The sequence below is a fragment of the Geotrypetes seraphini genome, chromosome 2 (genome assembly GCF_902459505.1).
Source record: "Geotrypetes seraphini chromosome 2, aGeoSer1.1, whole genome shotgun sequence".
NCBI lineage: Eukaryota > Metazoa > Chordata > Amphibia > Gymnophiona > Dermophiidae > Geotrypetes > Geotrypetes seraphini.
The window spans coordinates 828,458-853,514 of NC_047085.1; the positions used below are offsets into that span (position 1 = coordinate 828,458).

The window sequence follows — 25,057 nt, forward strand, 5'->3', positions numbered from 1 at the left end:
CTGTTGTGAGAACCTTCTGGTGGGGAGGAGTGTGAAACAGCAAACCTCTGGATAGATTGTAGAGACTGCCGAAGAGCAGGAGTGACTATGATGTGTCGAGTCAACGGTCTGACACCTGAGTCCATTGAGAAGCCAGGATCCACTGAGGAATTCTGAGATGGAGTCTGGCAAAAGGAGTCACATGAACTGTAGAGGCCATGTGGCCCAGGAGGACCATCATGTGTCTCGCTGAGATGGACTGGCGAGAAGACACAGACTGGCAGAGATGAAGAAGAGCATCCATGCGCTGAGGAGGAAGGAATGCTCGGAGTCGAATGCTATCCAGGACCGCCCCGATGAAGGGGAGAGACTGGGTGGGCTGGAGATGAGATTTGGGGAAGTTGATCTAGAAGACCAAACTCTGCAGGAAGCGAATTGTGGCCAGGGTCGCCGAAATGACCTCTGGAGCTGAGGGGGCCTTGATGAGCCAGTCGTCGAGGTAGGGAAACACCTGAAGACCCCTGTTCCGGAGTGCAGCGGCCACCACCACCAGACACTTTGTGAAGACTCTGGGAGACGAGGACAGGCCGAATGGAAGCACTCGATACTGCAGATGCAGATGTCCCACCCGAAATCTGAGGAACTTACGGGAGGCCGGATGAATGGGAATGTGAGTGTAGGCCTCCTTGAGATCCAGAGAGCATAACCAGTCGTTCTACTCGAGGAGGGGGTAGAGAGAAGCAAGGGTCAGCATGCGAAACCTCTCCTTGACCAAGAACTTGTTGAGGACCCGAAGGTCCAGAATGGGTCGCAGGTCGCCCGTCTTCTTCGGGACGAGGAAGTACCGGGAGTAAAAACCCCGGTTGTGCTGGTCCACCGGGACCGGCTCGACGGCCCGAAGCCGGAGCAAAGCTTGAGCTTCCTGAAGAAGGAGGGCGGTCTGCGTCAAGTTGGAAGGATACTCTCTTGGAGGGTGGTCCGGAGGGACCCGATGGAATTGAAGAGAGTATCCGTCTCTTACGATGGAAAGGACCCAGAGGTCGGTGGTAATAGCCTCCCATCGATGATAAAAATGGTGGAGGCGACCCCCGATGGGAAAAACAGGGAGATGCAGAACGAGGTCGGTTATGCTCCTTGGGATGGAATCAAAAAGGCTGAGTAGCCTTGGGTGCAGCCGGCGGCTGAGGTTTCTGTTGAGCCTTCTGAGGAGGCTGCCTCTTCGCTGGTTGCCTCACAGCCGGAGCCTGTCTCGGAGTGTAACGCCGCTGATAGATCAAGGGCGGTCTAGAAGGCCGAGACTGTTGAGGCTTGGGCTTAGGCCAAAGGATCGATTGAAAAGACTTTTCATGGTCTGAAAGCTTTTTCGTCACCGTCTCGATGGACTCGTCAAACAGATCCGCTCCCGCACAAGGCACATTGGCAAGCCTGTCCTGGAGGTTCGGGTCCATGTCGATGGTCCGAAGCCATGCCAACCGACGCATGGCCACGGAACAGGCAGCAGCACGTGCCGATAGCTCAAAGGCATCGTACGAGGATTGCATAAGCTGGAGACGAAGCTGGGAAAGCGAGGCTACCACTTCCTCGAATTCAAACCGAGCCTGAGAATCGATGTAGGGAGTAAATTTTCGAAGTACAGGCAAGAAGAACTCCAAATAAGAGGCAAAGTAGAAATTATAATTAAGAACTCGGGAAGCCATCATCGAGTTCTGGTAGATTCTCCTCCCAAACTTGTCCATCGTCCTGCCCTCGCGACCCGGCGGAACAGAGGTATACACCTGGGAGGGATGAGAACGTTTGAGGGAGGACTCGACCAGCAGGGATTGGTGAGAGAGTTGAGAGCCCTCGAACCCCTTGTGATGGACTATGCGGTATCGTGCATCCAATTTGCCGGGGACTGCAGGAATAGAATAAGGAGTCTCAAAACATCTCATAAATGTCTGGTCAAGCAATTTATGGAGAGGCAGTCGAAGAGACTCAGCAGGAGGATGAGGCAAGTGCATGGTGTCGAGATACTCCTTAGAATATCGAGACCCAGTGTCCAAAGTAACATCCAAGTCATCAGTCATCTGTCGGAGAAAAGAAGAAAAAGACAACTGGTCGGCCAGTACAGGTCTTCGAGAAGAACTGGACGAAGTCGAGGCCTCAGGATCCAGAAAGACTTGGGATCGACAGGGAGAAAAAGAGGTAGAAGGTTCCTCGTACTCCGGTCTCTCCGGGGGAGACATGTCAGAGGAAGAGTACCCCAGACGTGGCAGCTTCTTCTGCGGCGAAACCTCAGAATGGCGCGAGGAGTGCCGTGATGAATGCCTGGACCGATGCCCCTCGCGGTGCCTGGAGGGGGAGCGGGAATGATGATACTTCGCATGGTCCCCCGAAGCTTCCAGTGAGTGAATGGGACTCGAAGCTGTAGATCGAAGAGGTGGAACAGTCGACGCTTCACACGACGCAGCCCAGGCCTGGTATGGGGTGCGGAAGAACTCTTCCTGAGACCTGCCATGCCCAGGGCTTCGATTACCTACAGGAGGATTCCCGCCCTGTTGGCATGGAGGCGTAATGGGCTCCAGAGGAGGCATGTCGCTGAAGGAAGCCCGCCTCGAGGGAACGGCCGCCCTACGTCGCTCCTCCTCGCCAAGTAGCGAGACCGACCGGCGAGGAGGAGGAGGAGGGGGCGGTCCGCCTCCCGGAATCGGGACCGGGAGGTCACCCTGGATGGAGGCAATTAACCTGGGTCCCATAGTTTGCATGAGCTCGACAAACTGAGCTTCCAAGAGGGACCTTAGCGAAGCCGATATGGAGGGATCCGCACCGAAAGGGGGTCCCTCCAGCACGGTCTTCACGCTCCTTCGTGGTCGAGTGCTTCTGCTTGGAAGCTTTCGGCACCTTAATGACCACGGGCGGAATGGTGGAAGGCAGTACCTGAGCCGAGGAGACGGGGACAGGCACCGGCGCCGAACTCGGGGCCGAAGCCGGAGTGAACGAAGCCGGCTTCAGAGGGCCCGGAGTAGCAGGAGCAGCAGCTGGCTTCGCATGGACAGGCGAAGCGGCCGATGAAGTTGAAGCCAAAGGTTCTTTAGCAGCCTCCATCTTGAACATTGATTCCCACAATAGACAGCGCCGCTTAAACGCCCGCGCTGTAAGAGTGGAACAAGGCCTGCACGATTTCGGGAAATATTCTGGACCAAGACACTGCAGACAGCGTCGATGTCGCGCGCTGGCACTTGCTACACTTTTTAAAACCGGTGATTGTCCGGGACATAGGCCGAAAAAGCTCCGCCGTGAGATCGAAGACACGGGGCCTGAGCCACGTGGCCGACCCGGCCGACTCGCCGGAAGAAAATTTTTTTTTTTTTTTTTTTAAAGAATAAAAACAAAGAAAATACACGATAAAGAGTAAAATAAACCCAAAATCGTGGCAATTAGAAGGCAAAAACGGGAATTCAGTCAGCGCAGAATTGAAGTAAAACTTCTCAGCTCCGCGGAAAAAAAGAACTGAGGAGACACGCCTGGAGCATCGGGCGGGAAGGCACTGGCGCATGCGCGGTGCGGGCATCTCGAAACTTCTGAGTTTCTTCAAGCAAAATATGCTTGTGAGACGTCCGTATCGGGGCTCTGTCGGATGACATCACCCACTAGTGAGAATACCTGCCTGCTTGTCCTGGGATAATGGTTTCAATGCTGTGATCGGAGCGAAAGCCTGATTGATTGTCATTTAGGATATTAAATTTTTCCAGATGTGTGGTAAGTTCGGCATTTAACACCCCTTCTGCTATTTTGGTGAATAGTGGGATACTAGCGATCGGTCTGTAATTAGATGGGTCATTGGGTGGTTCTTTCATCTTCATCAGGGAACACCTAGATTTGCCTCCGCGTGTGCGGGTCACCGGACTAGATGAACCAAAGGTCTGATTCGGCGAAGACATTTCTTATGTTCTATGTTCTTAACTCTTTGACAGGCAGACTTTCATACTATCTAACAGGCAGACTTTTCTAGCTCACTAACAAACAGACAGACATAACTAACTAACAAATATCTAAACTAAACAAAAAAAACTTTTGAAAATGGCAGGAAGAACTAGAAGCAACAGGGCTACAATCAAGACTGGCAGACCAGTCACCAAAGGGATCCAGGGGATGGCCACGGTCCACGTACAGACGGAAGGAGAGCCAGGACAGAGGTCTCTTTAAAGACCGAGGCCATCCCCAAGCAGATAACTACAGTCGCCACAAAGACAGAAGAGATGGATCAGCTAGATGGAGACATCTTGCAGGAGCTGAGGAGCCTGAGAGAGGAGGTAAAGCACTTGAGAAGCATCCGAGAGGACGAGGCCTTCATCGACGGAGTCATCAAGGAGTTGTCCCAGGTCACCGAGCAGGAGCCAGACAAGACCATTCTCAGGACACCCAAACTGTCCGAACCTGCAACCCTGAAACCAACGATTGGGGTACAAGAAGAAGCTAGAGACGCTGACTCCTGGCAGTTGGTAACTTCCTCCACTGGCAAACATAGAAGACCTTCCTCTTCTTCTGTCTCTTTCTCTCGTTCACAGGGCAGTTTAACATCGACCCCACTAATCACCTTGAGGAACAGATTCCACCTGTTACAGGAGGAACCTGCCAATGAGGTACAGGAAGTTATCCACCAGACGATTCCAGTTCCGGAGACAACAGATCAGCTCCCCCCAAAGAAGCGCAGAGTGGTAGTCATTGGGGATTCCCTGCTGAGGGGCACCGAGGGACCAATTTGCAGAGCAGATATGCAATCAAGAGAGGTTTGCTGTCTGCCAGGAGCCAGTTTCCGAGATGTAACCGCCTGCCTAGATAGACTAATCAAGCCCCATGACCACTTCCCCATGCTTCTCATCCATGTCGGAACAAACGACACTGCCAGGAACACCCCGGAGAGCATATCTGAAGACTTTGGAGCCCTGGGTGATAAGCTGAGGAGGATGGAAGCGCAGGTAGTTTTCTCCTCGATCCTTCCAGTGAGGGGCAAGGGAAGAGCCAGAGAGGATCGTATCCAGAAGACAAACAACTGGCTGCACGGATGGTGCAGGGAGATGAACTTCGGATTCCTGAACCATAGAGAAGCGCTGCAAGGACTACAGGGACCAGACGGACTCCACCTGACCAGAAGGGGAAAGAACGTTTTTGGACACCGACTAGCCCGCCTATTTCATAGGGCTTTAAACTAGGTAAGTTGGGGGAGGGTACCCACTCACGTACTGGCGCAAGTAACCAACCTGGCAAGGTAAGTTGCCAATCCATTTCTGAGTCCGGGGTAAGTACACACTGCGTTTCCGAGTCAGAGATAAGTACACACATTGTAAATAGTACTATAGGAGTCCAATTAGCTCAAGCAGGAATATCTATACAGAGACACAGGAAACATAAGGTATGGAGGGCTATAATAATAATAATAACAGCTTATATACCGCAATACCGTGAAGTTTTATGCGGTTTACAAAGATTAAGCAATGGTATAAATTGATTGACTTTAAGAGGGGAGGAAGAAAGAGGGTTAATAGGACAGGAAATCCATTTTTGAGGAGAGAGTGATCAATAGAACAAGTTAATCGCTATAGAGGGGAGAGAGAAGAGAGGGTCAGTTGTCTAGATACTTTAGGAACAGGTGTATTTTCAGACGTTTCCTAAATTCCTCATAAGTAATGGGCGAAAGCAATTGTTCTAGGTCTTTACCCCATGATGCTGCTTGGTGCGAGAGAAGATGTTCATGGTGTTTTTTCAGTTTACAACCTCTCACTGGGGGGAAACGAAGTTGGAATGTGAGCTTCTCTTGTGTTTGTTGGCTGAGAAGACGAAAAGGTCAGTTATATATTTGGGGGCAAGCAGAAGCAGGCAAATTTAAACTTTAAGCGCGCCTCCATTGGCAGCCAATGCAGCTGCCGTAGTAGGGTGTCACGTGGTCAAACTTCCTCAGCCCAAAGATCAGTTTGACCGCTGCATTTTGCATCAATTGTAAACACTGCATGTTTTTTGGGGAAATTGCTAAATAGGCGATGTTACAGTAGCCAAGTAGACTCAGTACGAGGGATTGGACTAGGGTTCTGAATGCCACTGTATCGAAATAAGCTTTAATGGGTCTGAGTTTCCAGAAAGTAAAAAATCCCTTTCTGATTAAGGAGTCTACCTGATCTTTCATGGTTAGGCATTGATCCAAAGTTACACCTAGTATCTTAATTGTGGGCTGGATAGGGTAACTAAGTTTATTGATACATAGTGGTGATTTAGTGTCAAGCGGATGTGGCGAAGCAATGAAGAAAGTTGTCTTTTCTGAATTAAGTTTGAGCCTAAAGGTTGTCATCCAGTGCTCCATCACGTTTATGGCTTCTGAAGCTTTAGGAATAGTTTCAGAGATAGAATTAACGAATGGGATGATGATCGTAAAATCATCTGCATAACTAAATAGTTTTATCCCTAACTGGGTTAGCTGCGTGCCTAGTGAGGACATGTAGACGTTGAAGAGCAATGGAGATAGCGGAGACCCTTGTGGCACACCGGATGGATTGCTCCAGGTATCTGAAAGTTCATAATTAAAACGTACTTGATAAGTGCGGGACATAAGGAAGCCACGGAACCAATTCAGCACCTCGTCCCTGATACCAATGGCATCTAGGCATTGCAGCAGTTTCCCGTGGTCTACTAGATCAAAGGCTGAACTCATATCAAATTGCATAACCAGGGCATTAAGGCCCTTACTAAACAGTAGGCGCAGATTGTCTAAAATAGCCACAATTACTGTCTCAGTACTGAATAACGGTCTAAAACCGGATTAAGTTTCATGTAGGAGAGAGAACTGATCCAGATAATCCATCAATTGGGTGTGTACCAATCCCTCCATAATTTTTACAATAAACGGAATGGATGCTACTGGTCTGTAGTTGGATATTATAGCTGAAGATTCTTTTTGATTTTTTAGAATTGGGGTTATTATTATGTGACCATTATTAGAGAGGAACTTCCCAGTTTTTAGGTTATGAGCCAAATATTGCATCAACGATAGTTTAAATACTAAAGGTGCCGCTTTCATGATTTCTGGGGGGCATGAGTCCAGAACGCAATAGCATTTAGAGTATTTGTTATATAGTCTGTTGTAATTGTTCCACTCTAAATCTTGAAAGGAGCTCCAGATCATGTCTGCCGATGTATCATTTCCTTGGGTGATAGGTATCGGATGATCACTAGGGTCGTTTGTTAAACAATGAATTCTAAGATTTTTAATTTTCGAATCGAAGTGTAGTGCTAAGTCATTTGCAGAGGGTAACTTAGAGTTGTGTGTGGGTGTGGTGTAGCGAGCGGTGTCAAATAAATTTGTGATCAGGTTGAATAGCTCTTTTGTATTGATTCCTTGTGAACCATTACAAGATGAGTTGATTTTAATTGAGTAGAATGCTTTACGTTTGTCTTTTATCATTTGTTTGTAGATTTTTATGTTAGCTCTCCATTTGTTACGGTCTGTTAGTTCTCCTGTTTTTTTCCAAGTTCTTTCTAGTCGTCTAGCTAGTTGTTTCAGTTTTAGAAGTTCAGTGTCAAACCATTTGTTATATTTATTTGCATTGCTTTTGCTATTGCGTATAGGGGCGATTTTATCTAAAATGGATGTGCTGATTGTCATCCAGTGATCCCAGAAATCGATTCCTTCTTCTATCTCTGATTGCAATTCATATTGTGACCAGAAATCTATTGGATTAATATAGCCTCTGGTGTGATGTTCTCTTTTTATTATTGGGCGTGTTTTAGATTTAGAATAAGACCAGATTAGCTTGAAATAATAAGTAAAATGATCAGACCAGATATCATGACACCAGGTGCCTTTACGTATAGAGATGGCAGGGTTTGGAATGTCCTTTGTAGACATGGCTACCATATCTAACTGATGGCCTTTTTCATGTGTTTGTGTGGGTAGAGGGAGGTTGTAATTGAGTAGGGATAGAAAGTTTTTAAACTCTTTCGCGTTTGTATTGTCCTCTTCATCTAGGTGTAAGTTTATGTCTCCTGCGATGATATTGTAAGAAGAACCGAGTGAATTGTTTAGGACAAATGCACAGAAGTCTTCTTTTTGGTGGGACATAGAATAATATGCATGATAGGGATTCTTCTAGATGACGGTTGCTAATTTTACAGGCTAGAATTTCTAGTTGGTCGGTCATTTTGGAATCTAATAGTTCCAACTCAAATCCATCTTTAAGAATAATTGCTAGACCTCCTCCTTTTTTTCCCATGCGGTTTAGCTTAAGGATTTTAAAATTGTCTGGTAGGAGGTCAATTATTATTGGATCATCTTCTGATAGTAACCATGTTTCAGTTAGTAAAAGGCAGGCTATTTGCTTGTTAATGATCCAATCATTAATTAGGAAGGCTTTATTCCTGACAGATCTAGTATTAAGGTATGCACAGGGGACAGAAGTGGGTGTGATAGGTTTGGTAGCTGTATTGGTTTTGATGGGTTTTACTTGCCTTATTCTTTTTTTAAGGGTTCGTTGGTGTCTTCTTTTATTTGAGATAGCAGTAATGTGATTTGTTATGTTTTCTTGTGGAATAGAGATGTGTAAAAGTGATTGATTGTGATTGTGGGTGGAGTGAGTTAACATCTTTGATATTGCCAATTAGCAGACAGATCAGGAAAATCAGGAGGAGATTCATGTTTGCAGGGTATGGTATTTCTTCCTAGCATAGAAGTGTAATGGTTTCCCTGTAAATTCTTGAGTTATTGTTTGTATGGTTGTTGACTGGATTGGTGTAGGTTTTGAAGGTGGTCCAAAGGGATATAGATCTTAAGCAGTTCTACGACAAGTCTCTAGTAATTACACATGCAGCTATCAGTTACTCATGCATTTAACAGCTATTTGTGTCTCTGATGATAACATATGCCTCAAAAATTCCTAAGTAGTCCTAATTCAAGACTTCACCAATTACACATACATCTAGTGTAGAGAATGACACGGTGGCAGTTTACCCGCGGCTACTGCGTTTAGCCGCGGGTAACCCGCCAAAAACGGGGAATGAAAATTAGCAGCCTCGACGGGGACAAGGCCATCACCGCCCCGTGGAGCGGTGAATGGTCTTGTCACCGCAGTGAGGCATAAAGGATCGTGCGGTTCCCGCAGCCCCCACCCACCCACCGGCTCGATCGTTTAACCAGCTTCCTCTCTCCACCTCACCTTAGTTTGCCGGCTTTCTTTTTCGGCGACCAGAACGCTTTCAAAAGAGCCACGCACGCGCGGCTGCTCAGTATTCAATCTTCTGCTCTGACCCAACCGGAAACAGGAAGTTGCAGCAGAGCAGAAGATTGAACTTTGAGCAGCCGCGCATGCGCGGCTCTTTGAAAGTGTGCCGGTCGCCGAAAAAGAAAACCGGCAAACTAAGGAGAGCTGGAGAGCAGTAGCATACCAAGGGGGGGCGGGAGGGGCGAAAAAGGTAATGGCGCCAGGCCTTGGAGCACCGAGGCAGACCGCTTCTCCCCCTCCCAGCCGAACCCCCGCTGACCCTCCTATCTCTCCCCCCCACCCCAAGTGAACCTTTCCGACCCTCCCAGCGAAAGCAGCAAACCTCCCTCCAGTAGTGTCGGATTTCTCCTCCCTCTGCCGCATCACTGATGACGTCATCAGTGACGCGGCAGAGGGAGGAGAAAGCTGCAAAGGAGGTTTGCTGCTCTCGCTGGGAGGGTCGGAAAGGTTCACGGAGGGAGGGAGATAGGAGGGTCAGCGGGGGTTCGGCTGGGAGGGGGGGGAGAAGCGGTCTGCCTCGTGCTCCATTAGCTTCTTCGGGCAGCAGCAGCGTTTACAATTTGCTGCTGTTGCCGGCTTCAGGCCTTGTTCTCTGCCGGGTCCTGCCTACTTCCTGTTTTCATGAAGACAGGACCCGACAGAGAGGAAGGCCTGAAGCGGGCAACAGCAGTGAATTGTGAATGCTGCTGCTGCCCGATGAAGTTCAGGACATCAGGACATCAAGGAAGGAGCAGGGAGAAATCGGCTGCTGGCTTGGGGGTGAAGGTAGGGAAAGAATCGTGGAAGTGGAGAAATTGGCACGATGGCTTTGTGGGGGCTAGGGGGAGAGAGAAAGAAAGGAAAAAATAAAGAGGGGGGGCCAGGGGGAGAGAGAAAGAAAGAGGGGGGGCAGGAGAAGAAAGAAGGACCAGAGACTCATGAAATCACCAGACAAAAAGGTAGGAAAAATGATTTTATTTTCAACTTAGTGATCAAAATGTGTCTGCTTTGAGAATTTATATCTGCTGTCTATATTTTGCACTATGGCCCCCTTTTACTAAAACACAATAGCGGTTTTTAGCGCAGGGAGCCTATGAGCGTCGAGAGCAGCGTGGGGCATTCAGCGCAGCTCCCTGCGCTAAAAACCGCTATCGCAGTTTAGTAAAAAGGGAGGGGGAATATTTGTCTATTTTTGTATAGTTGTTACTGAGGTGACATTGCATAAAGTCATCTGCCTTGACCTCTTTGAAAACCCGTGGAATGTAAATGATAATTAACATTTTCTCTGCGTACAGCGTGCTTTGTGTTTTTAAAATTTTATTGTTGGTAGATCATTTTGACTTGGCCACAAAGGTAAGGGGGAGGGAGGGAGGGGAGCTGCTGAAAGACATCTAGTAATCCTTGCAGGCTTGACTGTGCAGGGAATTATTTTTGTAAAATCATGTTTTGTTATGTGACTGGCATTATCTAGACTTTAATTTCTATGAATGAATAGAATGAAAATGATAAAAAATTACTTGCTTGCGGGGACCGCGTGTTCCGGCTCACACAAGGAAGGAGGGGGACAGATTTTTTCCCCGTGTCATTCTCTAATCTAGAGGTTAAAATTTCATCTAGCAATTGTATGACTCTGATGGTAACATATGCCTAGCAGTTACATATGCAGGCAGGCAGTTCTTAATCGCAGGATCGGGTCGATGGGCTCTCTGTAGTGGCGATGGCTGATCCCGCTGCTTGGAAATAAAAAGCAGGTAGTTATTGGGCGGAGCTCAGACACCCGGCACGATCGGGTTGATGGGCTCCCGATAGTGGTGGCTGGTCCCTCTGCTTGTTTTTAAAAGAAAGCAGGCAGTTGATTCTCCCCAGCGGACTGCGTGGGGGGCGAAGCTCAGACACCCGCCAGGATCGGGTTGATGGGCTCCTGATAGTGGTGGCTGGTCCCTCTGCTTGTTTTTAAAAGAAAGCTATGTACGTTAATGCCCACAGTTTGGGCAATAAGATTCTGGAATTAGAGACGGAAATGAGGAATGCCGACCTAGATGTGGTGGCGATATCCGAGACTTGGTTTATAGACTCCCATGGGTGGGATATGGCTATACCGGGATATAACTTACTTCGTCGAGACAGAGAGGGCAAAATGGGAGGAGGAGTAGAACTATACACTAAAGAGGACATCAAAGTTAACACAATCGCAGATGTCAAGTACACCGAGGAATCCCTCTGGGTGAATTTGGCTAGGGGAAAGGTCAAATGGCTGTATCTTGGCGTAGTATACAGACCTCCAGGACAACAGGAGGACATGGATGTAGAATTAGACTAAGACATAGAGAATATCACTTTGCGTGGAGACACAGTTTTGCTAGGAGACTTCAATATGCCTGATGTGGATTGGAACAAACTTTCCACTATGACCAGCAGCAGCAGGAAGCTATTAACCTCTATAAAGGGAGCGAGACTCAGACAAATGGTATTAGAGCCCACTAGGGACGGGGCGATACTGGCCTGATACTCACCAATGGAGAAAGTGTCACAAAGGTCTCAGCAGGCGATACGTTAGCCTCCAGTGACCACAACATGATATGGTTCAACCTCAGGAAAGGGTTCACTAAGTCAAACACATCAACCAAGGTCCTCAACTTTAAGGGCACAAACTTTGAAAGCATGGGAGATTTCATCCATCGGGCACTGCAAAGCCAAGCCGAAACTGATAATGTAGAAGTAATGTGGTCAACTCTGAAATCAACCATACACGAAGCAACCAAGCGCTAAATAAAAATCAGTAAGTAAACGGCAAAGAAACAATAGACCACAGTGGTTCTCTGCGGAAATCTCAGACCTCATAAAAAAGAAGAAAAGAGCATTTATCTTCTACAAATCAGGGAAGCAAGTATCTAAGGAAGACTATCTGGCCAAGTCTAAAGCAGTAAAAACAGTAGTCAGAGAGGCCAAACTCCAAATGGAGGAGAATCTAGCGAAGAACATCAAGAAGGGCGATAAATCCTTCTTCAGGTATATTAGTGACAGAAAAAGAAACACAGATGGGATAGTACGCCTGAGGAAACCCGACGGGAACAATATAGAATCGGACTCCGATAAAGCCAAACTTCTAAATGAATACTTCTGCTCAGTCTTCACTTGCGAGGCGCCGGGATCTGGCCCTCAGCTGCCGATGAGGGAAAATTTGGAAGACCCATTTAGAAATTTTGAGTTTATGCCCAGCAGTGTCTACGAGGAGCTATCAAGACTCAAGGTGAACAAAGCTATGGGACCGGACAAACTAAACCCCAGGGTGCTCAGGGAGTTGAGTGACGTCCTGGCGGAACCGTTATCCGCGCTCTTCAATCTTTCCCTAAGTACAGGAAGAGTTCCGTTGGACTGGAAAACGGTTAACGCATTCTACTCCACAAAAAGGGATGCAAGACGGAGGCTGCGAATTATAGGCCGGTGAGTCTCACATCGATAGTGAGTAAACTTATGGAAACACTAATCAAACGCCAATTAGATGCAATGCTGAATGAGGAGAATCTACAAGATCCCCATCAACATGGTTTTACGAAGGGAAGGTCCTGCCAATCAAATCTGATCAGCTTCTTCGACTTGGTAACAAGAAAGCTGGATATAGGAGAGTCCCTGGACGTCGTGTACTTGGACTTCAGCAAAGTGTTTGATAGCGTCCCACACCGCAGGTTATTGAGCAAAATGAGTTTGATGGGATTAGGTGAAACATTAACTGCATGGGTTAAGGACTGGCTTAGAGGTAGACTTCAGAGGGTAGTGGTAAACGGTACCCTCTCCGATACGACGGAGGTGATCAGCGGAGTACCGCAGGGCTCGGTCTTGGGCCCGATCCTATTTAACATCTTTGAAAGAGACTTGGCTAAAGGGCTTCGAGGTAAAATTACATTATTCGCCGATGACGCCAAACTATGCAACATAGTAGGCAAAAGCACAATAGACAAAAGCACAGTGCCCGACAAAAGCTCAATGCCCGACAGTATGATGCAGGACCTACTCCTGCTGGAGTATTGGTCAAAGACTTGGCAACTAAGTTTCAATGCCAAAAAATGCAAGGTCATGCACCTTGGCGGCAAAAATCCATGCAGGACTTGCACCCTAAATGGTGAGATCCTAGCAAGGACTGTAGCAGAATGTGACTTGGGGGTGATCATTAGCGAAGACATGAAGACTGCCAATCAAGTGGAGAAAGCTTCATCCAAGGCCAGACAAATCATGGGTTGTATCCGTAGAAGTTTTGTCAGCCCGAGGTCATAATGCCGTTGTACAGATCCATGGTGAGACCCCCATCTGGAATATTATGTACAATTCTGGACGCCACATTATCAAAAAGAAGTGCTGAAAATTGAGTCGGTTCAGCGAATGGCCACCAGGATGGATGGGTAAGTTGCAGCAATACTCACTCGAGGAACGCAGAGAGAGGAGAGACATGATTGAGACATTCAAATACGTCACGGGACATATCGAGGTGGAAGAAGATCTCTTTTTTCTTAAAGGACCCACGGCAACAAGAGGGCATCCGTTGAAAATCAGGGGAGAGAAATTTCATGGCGACACTAGAAAATATTTCTTCACCGAAAGGGTGGTTGATCGCTGGAATAATCTTCCACAACAGGTAATTGAGGCCAGCAGCGTGCCAGATTTTAAGAAAAGATGGGATTGGCATGTGGGATCTCTTAGTGGAAGAAGTTAGGGGGTGGTTCATTAGTGTGGGCAGACTAGATGGGCCGTGGCCCTTTTCTGCTGGCATTTTCTATGTTTCTATGTTTCTTCAGCTTGGAGAAGAGATGGTTCAGGGGTAATATGATAAAATAATGAGTGGAGTGGAAAGGGTAGATGTGAATCGCTTGTTCACTCTTTCCAAAAATACTAGAACTAGGAAACATGCAATGAAGCTACTAAGTAGTAGATTTAAAACAAACTGGAGAAAATATTTCTTCACACAACATGTAATTAAACTCTGGAATTTGTTGTTAGAGGATGTGGTGAAATCAGTTAGCTTAGCAGAGTTTAAGAAAGGTTTGGATAATTTCCTAAAAGAAAAGTCCATAGGCCATTATTGAGATGACTTGGGAAAATCCACTGTTTAGGATAAGCAGCTTAAAATCTGTTTTACTACTTGGGATCTAGCTAAATACTTGGGACCCGGATTGGCCACTGTTGGAAACAGGATAGATTGACCTTTGGTCTGTCCCAGTATGGCAATTCTTATGTTATCTTTTTTTCTTGGGTGCTGATCCCTAAGGTGGATCCTAGCATCTGGAAGCTATAATTTGGATTAGTCTTCCCCATGTGCATCACTTTGCATTTGTCCACATTATGGCCAGTCTTCCAATTTCCTAAGGTCTTCCTTAGATTCTTCAAAGCAAGGAAAAAGGATTTGAATGAAGTAAATGAGAAGCAACATAAGCACTGGCAAGTTACATGCAAAGCAAATACGAAGAGCAACTTGCCACAGAGGTAAAAACTCACAGTAACAACTCTTTCAGGTAGATCAGAAGCAGAAAACCTATGAGGGAATCCATGGGACCATTAGATCATGAAGCAGCAAAGGGGATACTCAGGGAGGACAAGGCCATAAGGAAAGACTGAATGAATTAACTCTTTGCTTTGGTCTTTACGAAAAATGTACAAGAAATGGGGCGAAAAATTCCCTCAAATATAGGTAAATCTTTAGGCTCAAGATATAATCATTACACACAAGATTTTCTTATAAGCTTAACAAAATCTGCAAAACATGAATAATGTGAAAGTATGAAAGCTTTTTTTTTTTTTTACTTAGCTTGAGAAAATCGGGGTTCCAACATGGACCGTGTTTTGACACCTACTTCAGGGAACCCGATGCAAAGGTTTAACCCAAAAATTTCAGTTTCTACTTCTATGACAAACTGCTCTTCATATCAATTCTTTGTATCTAATTTGCCAGTGCTTATATTGCTTCTCTTTTTCTTCATTTAGATCTTTTTTCCCTGCTTTGAAGAATCACAGGAAGACCTTCGGAAACTGGAAGACTGGGTATCTAAACGGCAGATGAAATTTTAATGTGGACAAATGCAAAGTGATGTGCCATCATGAAGAATAATCCAAATCATAGTTACCTGAAGTTAGGGTCTACCTTGGAGGCAGCACCCACAAGAGGGTTTCTTGCCCTGGGTCACAAGGAGCCACAGTGGGAATCAAACCCAGTTCCCCAGGATCTCAGTCCACTGCACTAACCATTAAACTATACTCATCTACTTGGCTGAAAAACCACATAAACGAACCAAATATGACTTATAATACTTTCCGCAAATCGATCAAAACCACCCTATTCGCTAAATTCATTGACTAAAACGGTCCCCTCCCCCACTAAGACCCCCCTCATGGATGTTCTAAATCTTTCAGACACTCATTACCCTTAGATCTCCAATTAATATGTAAGTTTACCATTTAGACTATTGTACGGCATCTAGACTCTTTGTTCGGTACTGTATTTAAACTTATTGTATAGTATTGTATAGTATAGTATTGTATTTAGACTTACTGTATTGTATTATATGTGGACTTATTGTATTGTATTAGCATTGTACTGTACTAAGACCTTTGTTATTCGCTGAATGTCCAGCCTTCTTACATTGTAAACCGCCTAGAAGTCGCCTGACTATGGCGGTATAGAAAAATAAAGTTATTATTATTATTATTATTACTTAGTGGCTATATCCTTCCCCCCCCCCGTGTATCGGGGTCTCTGACTGTACCTTCATTTTTTCACACATTGAAAACATAGTATACAAATCTTATCGTTCTCACAGAATGACTCCTGAGAAGTAGAAGAGAGGTTACCTTGCCAGTCCTGAAATGCAACAATAGCAGCTCCCCTTTCTCCCAAAAGCAGCTTAACTTCTCTCACGTTGCCTCCGCCACTACGCTTGCTCTCAAAATATAGTTCAAGTAGATCCTGACTGATCAGCGGGCTCAGGTTTCTTAGCAGAACCTTCTCCGTCCGTGGCAACCGCTCCATCTCTACAGATTCACCATCCAGCTTTCGGTGTCTCAGTCTTTCTTCCAGGCTTTGCATCTCTGTTCATGAGACATGGGGAGACACAAGGTCAGAGAGTGAAGGGAACTCAAAGGACCACCTCTGTCAAATGAGACACAAGAGGACAGATATAGGGTCAGAGGAAGGTCACTTGCAAGGAGACATAGTAAGAGGCTGGAGGGGGGGGGGGTGTCACAGCATTACTGAGTAATTAGAAACAATGCTGTCCTTTTATCAGCAACTCCTAAATCCAGGGCTTCCTCTTTCTCTACATCAGGGTGAGTTCAGGATGCCAAGCCTCCTTCCTCAAAGCTCCTGAATCAGAAAAAGGGTGCTCTCTCCCACTCCTTACATTAGGAAGAGAGTCCCTAGCCCTCCCTCTCCCATCCTTTCCCTTTAAATCCCTTGTGTCTGGCAGCCCAGACATCCCCCTCCTATTTCCTTTACCTTCGTCATCAAGGGGCTCCTGGAGCTGGATGAGGGCCTGATCTCCTGCAAAGCTGCGAATGATTTCAAATTCTCCACTCTTACGTTTTGTCATGTTCTCTATATACATCTCCAGGAGTTCTGGGCTGGTCCTGGGGTTCAGGCCTTTGAGAAGGACCCTTCTAGGGTCAGAAGGGGCTGCCCTCCGAACCTGGAGCTGCACATTCTGAAGAATGTGATCGGTCTTGGAGAGGACTCTCTCTGCGTCTGTTAAGTAAAAAATCCAAATGAGCACATGAAAGATTTACATAAATCGCTTAAGGTAGTTTAGGTTATTAAGAAATGTGACACACTGCCCTTCAACCTAGAAAACACATTAAACCTAGAACACACAATTTATAGCTAGAAATAAAAGTATTGTCAGACCCAGCTAACGGCTCCCCTCTGAAAAACACATCTCTTCAAAGGTCTGTGAAAATAAGGGCTAACGGTCACCGTCCTGTCCCCCCCCCCCCCCCCACAACCTTACAGAGAGGATGGGCGAGGCATTTCAAAAGGATGATGGTATGATTTGTGGGTTCAGCAACCAGGTTTACATATCAAGTATGAGACAAATGTTTGCAATGATTTATTCAGTGAAAGTTCTTATATATAAATCAACCAAACACTAATATATCATCATCCCCCATCCTAACATGAAAATACATAAAACATTTTTTTTAAAACAGTAAAATACACAATAGCAATAATTTGGAAAAATAAACATTTGAGTCCGAGTGTCCGAAGGCTCAGGCAGGCAATTCTGTGGCAGTTGCTATGAATGTAAACCGCTTTGATGGTCTTCCCTAAGCGGTATATTAAGTTAAAAATAAACTTGGATATAAAAGGGACTCGGGGGGGGGGGGGGGGGGATGGCACAGAGCTCCGATGCTCAGCACTAACAGCATTACAAATTGTATGCACTCAGCATTGGTCGAAAAAGGAGGAGAAATATTCCTGGCGCATGACCACCAGAGCTGTGCAGTCAGGGCCGCCATCAGAAATTTCTGGGCCCCTTACTGAGCAATCCTATTGGGCCCCCCACGCACCCCTTCCCCCCCCTCCGACCCCCCCTTCTTCCATGGGCCGAATTCACACATACTTTTCTCTGTTGTCGCACTCTTTGACCAAAAGATTTGTAAGCCTGCAACCACGTCAAGGTAGACTCTTTCAGCAGGGCCCTAACCTAACCTAAACTAATCTATACCTACCTATTCTAAACTAACATAGAAACATAGAAAAATGACGGCAGAAAAGGGCCAAAGCCCATCAAGTCTGCCCACTCCAGTGACCCTTCCCCCATGAGTTTGCTCACCAACCTCCTGCCCTTACCTCATTAGAGATCCCACATGAATATCCAATTTATTTTTGAAATCTGCCACGCTGTTGGCCTCAATCACCTGCCGTGGGAGTTCATTCCAATGATCGACCACCCTCTCAGTGAAGAACATATGTCTAATACTGAACTAATAACAAACTAACAAACATCTGCATAATAAATAACTAATAAATAATAGTGCTAGTAGCTATAATTCACTTTTGAATGTAAAATCTCAGTTAAGGATTTCTTTTGACCTTTGTAGGCCAGATCACAATTGCACAATATTTTTTGTAACAAGTATTAAATGTGTTTTTATAAATACTGTAAGCTTAATAAATATATCGGAAAAAACTACACATCTGAGCGCATATCTGAACATACACATCTGTATGATCCCATCCTCCTCAGCTTGCCTATAGCTGCATCATGCATGTTAAAAATGTACGATATGTTGATATGTGCACCTTCCTTCCTTCTCATCCATCCTCCTCAGCCTGTCCTTACACATCCACAGCTGCATGTTAATGATGATGTATATGTTATGATGATAAATAAGTGCATATGAGCACATCATTAACATGCAGCTATGGATGAATATAAAAAAGAAACAATATTCTGTACAATTGTCAATTTATAAATCAGCATCTTCTCCCCACTCTCTCTTCCCCATTTCCCTTCAGCATCCTCAGCCCACTCTCTCTCCACTTTCCTTCAGCGCACACACATAAAAACAAGCAAGTAATTTATATCATTTTCATTCTATTCATTCATAGAAATTAAAGTCTAAATAATGCCAGTCACATAGCAAAACATGATTTTACAAAAATAATTCCCTGCACAGTCAAGCCTGCAAGGATTACTAGATGTCTTTCAGCAGCTCCCCTCCCTCCCCCTTACCTTTGTGGCCAAGTCAAAATGATCTATCAACAATAAAATTTTAAAAACACAAAGCACGGTGTACGCAGAGAAAATGTTAATTATCATTTATATTCCGCGGGTTTTCAAAGAGGTCAGGGCAGATGACTTTATGCAATGTCACCTCAGTAACAACTATACAAAAATAGACAAATTTTCCCCCTCCCTTTTTACTAAAACGCGATAGCGGTTTTTAGCGCAGGGAGCTGCGCTGAATGCCCCACGCTGCTCTCAACGCTCATAGGCTCCCTGCGCTAAAAAACGCTATTGCGGTTTAGTAAAAGGGGGCCATAGTGCAAAATATAGACAGCATATATAAATTCTCAAAGCAGACACATTTTGATCACTAAATTGAAAATAAAATCATTTTTCCTACCTTTGGTAATTTCATCAGTCTCTGGTTGCACTTTATTCTTCTGACTGTGCATCCAATATTTCTTCCCTTCTTTCAGCCTCCTGTATGCTTCCTCTCCTCCAGACCTCATTCCCTCCCAAACTTTTTCTTTGTTTCACCCTGCCCCTTCTTTCTTTTTCTCTCTCTCCATACCCCCTTTCTTTCTGTATGTCTGTTTTTCTCTCTCTCTCACCCTGCCCGCTTCTTTCTTTCTCTCTCCACACCCTCTTTCGTTCTGTATGTCTGTCTTTCTCTCTCTCTCCGTGCCCCATTTTTCTTTGTTTCACCCTGCCCCCTTTCTTTCTTTCTGGCTTCCTGTCCCCCCCTTTCTTTCTTTCTCCCTGCCCTCCCCTATGCCACCACCATTGGGAAAATGCTGCCACCGCCACTGGGGAATAGGCTGCCACTGCCGCCATCGGTAACAGGCTGGCGCCGAGTTCGCCCTGCTTGTAATGTAATGTAATGTAATTTATTTCTTATATACCGCTACATCCGTTAGGTTCTAAGCGGTTTACAGAAAATATACATTAAGATTAGAAATAAGAAAGGTACTTGAAAAATTCCCTTACTGTCCCGAAGGCTCACAATCTAACTAAAGTACCTGGAGGGTAATAGAGAAGTGAAAAGTAGAGTTAGAGGAAAAATAAAAATAAAATAAACATTTTAACAAGACAGCATTGATCTAAATACTTTGGAAGGTAGAAGAGAGGAGAGAAAGGAATAGAAGCATCGTGGCAAAGGGTTCCCGGTAGTGGCAGCTGGTCCTATTGCTGCTTAGGTGTAAAAACAGTTGATCTTCTTATCGGAATTTAGGGGGGGCGGATCTCACATTCCTGGCAGGTTCGGGTCTGAGGGTTCTTGGTGGTTGCGGATGGACCCGTTGCTGCTTAGGTGTAAAAGCAGTTGTTTTCCCAATGTTGCTGATATTTAAAAGCAGGCAGATTGATCTCTCCAACAAAATTGTATGGTGAAGAGCACACATGTCTGGCTGGATTGGGACAAAAGCTCTCGATAGTGGCGGCTGGTCTTGGTGCTGCTTAGGTGTAAAAGCAGTTGATCTCCTACTTCTGATGATATTTAAAAGCAAGCATATTGATTTTTCCAACGGAATGCTGGGGGAAGAGCTTACTTGTCTGGCTGGATCAGGGCAAAGGGCTCTCGGTAGTGGTGGCTGGTCCTGTTGCTGCTTAGGTGTAAAAAACAGTTGATCTTCCTAGTGGACTGCAGGGGGAGGTGGAGCTCACACTCTTGGCTGGATCGGGTCTGTGGGCTCTTGGTAGTTGCGGATAGTTCCGCTGCTGCTGAGGTGTAAAAGCAGTTGATTTCCCACTGTTGCTGATATTTAAAAGCAGGTAGATTGATCTCTCCAATGGACTGCAGAGGGAAGAGCTCACATGCCTGGCTGGATCGGGGCAAAGGGCTCTAAACGTCCCAGAACGTCCTCTCCGACGTCAGAATTGACGCAAGTGGCGAGAGTTGGTCGGCCCCACAGGGAAAAGCAGGAAGAACTCGGCACCTGCCTGTTCCCGATGGCGGCGGTGGCACTCAAGTGGCTAAAGAGACGCAGTTTGCCAGCCTAGGGAGAACACTGGAGGGTAGCCAGGTGTGCACCCCCTTAGGACGTAAACCCGGGGCGGGGCGGACCCCCCCCACCCTCCCCCACCTTGGTATGCCACTATCTGTACCTCACTCCCTCCTATGACCAAAAATTCTCCTTTCTTCTATTCCCCGTGTACACAACCATCTCTTTCCCTCCCTTCCTCTCTCCCAAGTCGATGCCTAATGTGCCAAAAAACCATTCCCTCCCCCACCTCAGAATTTCTTTTCCCTCCCTTCCTCTCTCCCAAGTCCATGCCTTCTGTGTCCAAAAACCCATTCCCTCCCCCACCTCAGCCTTTCTTTCCCTCCCTTCCTCTCTCCCAAGTCCATGCCTTCTGTGTCGTAATTTACAGACCCCCAAGACAACAGGATGACCTGGATATGGAAATAATCGAAGATATAGAAAATATCACCTTGCGTGGGGACACAGTATTGCTAGGTGACTTCAACATGCCTGATGTGGATTGGGTTACACTTACCTCTGCTTCCGGCAGCAGCAGGAGGCTATTAAACTCTATGAAAGGAGCAAGCCTCAAGCAACTGGTGTTGGAACCGACAAGGGATCAGGCAATACTGGACCTGATACTTACCAATGGAGAAAGTGTCACAGAGGTCTCGGTGGGCGACACATTGGCCTCCAGTGACCACAACATGGTATGGTTCAATATCAGGAAAGGTTTCACTAAATCTACTACACTAACCAAAGTCCTCAAATTCAAGGACACAAATTTCAAAGAAATGGGAGACTTCGTTCACCAGGCGCTACAAAGCCAAGAAGAAACCGATAACGTGGAAGACATGTGGTCGACTTTGAAAGCAACCATACAAGAAGCAACAAACCGCTATGTAAAATCAGTAAGTAAACGGCGAAGGAACAATAAGCCACAGTGGTTTACTGTGGAGATCTCAGACCTGATCAAGGAGAAGAAAAAAGCATTCATCTCTTACAAACAATCAGGGAAGCAGGACTCTAGAGCAGACTACCTAGCCAAATCAAAAGCCGTCAAAACAGCAGTCAGGGAGGCTAAATTCCTCATGGAGGAGTCTCTAGCAAAGAACATCCAGAAGGGAGATAAATCCTTCTTCAGGTATATCAGTGATAGAAGAAAAAACTCAGGCGGGATTGTACGTCTTAGGAAACCAGATGGAGACTATGTGGAAAAGGATTCGGAAAAAGCCCAACTATTAAATGAATACTTCTGCTCAGTCTTCACCCGAGAAGCGCCAGGGCTCGGCCCTCAGCTACAGACAAGGGTTGGCTCAGTTGACCCGTTTAGTAACTTTGAGTTTACGCCCAGCAGTGTCTACGGTGAGCTGTCAAAGCTCAAGGTTAACAAAGCAATGGGGCCAGACAACCTGCACCCCAGGGTGCTTAGGGAGCTGAGTGATGTCTTGGCGGAGCCACTGTCCGCGCTCTTCAACCTCTCCCTTAGTACAGGCAGCGTCCCGTTGGACTGGAGGACGGCTAACGTCATTCCACTCCACAAGAAAGGCTCAAAGATGGAGACAGCAAACTACAGACCAGTGAGTCTAACATCGATAGTGAGCAAACTAATGGAAACTCTAATCAAACACCAATTAGATAAGATCCTGGATGAGGAGAATCTACGGGATCCCCGACAACATGGATTTACTAAGGGGAGATCCTGCCAATCCAACCTCATCAGCTTCTTTGACTGGGTAACGGGGAAGTTGGATATAGGGGAGTCCCTGGACATCGTGTACCTGGACTTTAGCAAAGCATTCGATAGCGTACCACACCGCAGGTTACTGAGCAAGATGAGTTCTATAGGATTAGGTAACACATTGACGAAATGGGTTGGGAGCTGGCTTGGAGGTAGGCTCCAAAGGGTGGTGGTGAACGGCACCCCCTCCGAAATGACGGAGGTGATTAGTGGAGTACCACAGGGCTCAGTCTTGGGCCCAATCCTATTCAACATCTTTATAAGAGACTTGGCAGAAGGGCTTCGAGGTAAAATAACATTATTCGCCGATGACGCCAAACTGAGTAATGTAGTGGGTAAATGCACAACAGACGAAGATTCAGTGCCCGACAACATGATGCACGACCTACTCCTACTGGAGCGATGGTCTAGGACATGGCAACTCAACTTCAATGCCAAAAATGCAAAGTTATGCACCTGGGCAGCCAGAATCCATGCAAGTCTTATACCCTTAATGGCGAGATCCTAACAAAAACGGTAGCAGAACGAGACTTGGGGGTAATCGTCAGTGAGGACATGAAGTCTGCCAATCAAGTGGAGCAGGCTTCGTCCAAGGCAAGACAAATCATGGGCTGCATACGAAGGGGTTTCGTCAGTCGTAAGGCGGAAGTCATTATGCCATTGTATAGATCCATGGTGAGGCCCCACCTGGAATACTGTGTGCAATTTTGGAGGCCACATTATCGCAAGGATGTGCTGAGACTGGAGTCAGTGCAGAGAATGGCCACCCGGATGGTCTCGGGACTCAAGGATCTACCATACGAAAAACGGCTTGACAAATTACAGCTATACTCGCTCGAGGAGCGCAGAGAGAGGGGGGATATGATCGAGACGTTCAAGTATCTTACGGGCCGCATCGAGGCGGAGGAAGATATCTTCTTTTTCAAGGGTCCCACGACAACAAGAGGGCATCCGTTGAAAATCAGGGGCAGGAAACTACGAGGTGACACCAGGAAATTCTTTTTCACTGAAAGAGTGGTTGATCGCTGGAATAGTCTTCCACTACAGGTGATTGAGGCCAGCAGCGTGCCTGATTTTAAGGCCAAATGGGATCGGCACATGGGATCTATTCACAGGGCAAAGGTAGGGGAGGGACATTAAGGTGGGCAGACTAGATGGGCCGTGGGCCCTTATCTGCCGTCTATTTCTATGTTTCTATGTTTCTATGTGTCCAAAAACCCATTCCCTCCCCCACCTCAGCCTCTCTTTCCCTCCCTTCCTCTCTCCCAAGTCCATGCCTTCTGTGTCCAAAAACCCATTCCCTCCCCCACCTCAGCATCTCTTTCCCTCCCTTCCTCTCTCCCAAGTTCATGCCTTGTGTCCAAAACGCACTCCCTCCCCCCTTTTGTGTTCCGCGTTTGCCTCCCAGCCCATCTTTGCAACATTCTCAGCAAAATGGAGCTCGAGCCGAGAGGCTTGTCTTCTGTTTCCTTTCTGCTCTGCCGCTCACAAATAGCCGACCGGAAGTATTCTTCGACGTCAGCGCTGACGTCAGAGGGCAGGCTTTGCTTAAGCCCTCCCTCCGACGTCAGCGCTGACATCGGGGAACACTTCTGATCGGCTATATGTGAGGGCAGGGCAGGTAGGAACAAAAGACGAGACTCGCGGCTCGAGATTGAACTCCGCGGGTTCCCCGTCCAGCTCTCTCCTGTGCACCTGGGGCGTACCGCCCCTTCCCTAGACTGTGGCCTAGGACCCTTGGGGAGCCCGGGCCCCCTGTCTGCTCCGGGCCCCTGAATGCAGGACTGGTAGTACTGCCCTGATGGCGGCCCTGTGTGCAGTAGGCAGCACCAGACCATGAAACCTAAGGGTACCCCAGTGTGAAGGAAGTGAGGCTTGGGAGCCCTTGGAAGGCAGCCTAGGTAATGCGAGGGGATGGAGCCTGGCAAGCAGCATGGCTCCACCACCTCCTGCTTCAGCTTCTTCATGGCTTTGCACCAGCAGCTCTGACCCTATCAAGAGGTGATAATGCCCCTATAAAGTCCCCCTACCCTAACAGCTAAAACCTACTGACAGCTTCAGAGTGATGAGTGAAGGGGGTCGAATTTAAGGACTGTAAAGATTTGCAGAAGGATATTTTTGAGGCATGGACAAATGAAAGGTGACTCGCATAAGGAAAAATAACCTCAACTACATGTACAAAATATGGGTTCATCCCAAAAAATTCTCATATTTACGGTGCACAAATTGTTGAAATTTTTTAGTCCAGTGTGTTGCAGCTGCTAAAATTATAAACAGATTGTTAGGGATTATCCAAAAAAGGTGGCAGGTCCCCCGTGACTACACCTTGAGTATTGCGTTGTGATGAGGAGGCCCAGACAGAAGAAAAGAAGTGGATTCTGGTCCCTACAGTGAGTAGATCTTCTGCTCCATTGGGAAAGGCTACACATCCAAGGGTATAGG

General features: G+C 46.6%; 1 protein-coding gene across 3 annotated transcripts in view; it reads right to left on the bottom strand.

The window, feature by feature from the left end:
* PARP10 (poly(ADP-ribose) polymerase family member 10) overlaps positions 1-25,057 on the bottom strand; it is a 183,996-nt gene that overhangs the window by 114,471 nt on the left and 44,468 nt on the right. For all 3 annotated transcript variants that reach the window (XM_033934016.1, XM_033934015.1, XM_033934017.1), the window contains 2 exons: positions 16,684-16,929; positions 16,041-16,277 (listed from right to left, as the gene is read on the bottom strand). In XM_033934016.1, coding sequence (XP_033789907.1) covers positions 16,041-16,277; positions 16,684-16,929 — 483 coding nt within the window. The remainder of the gene's footprint in view (positions 1-16,040; positions 16,278-16,683; positions 16,930-25,057) is intronic.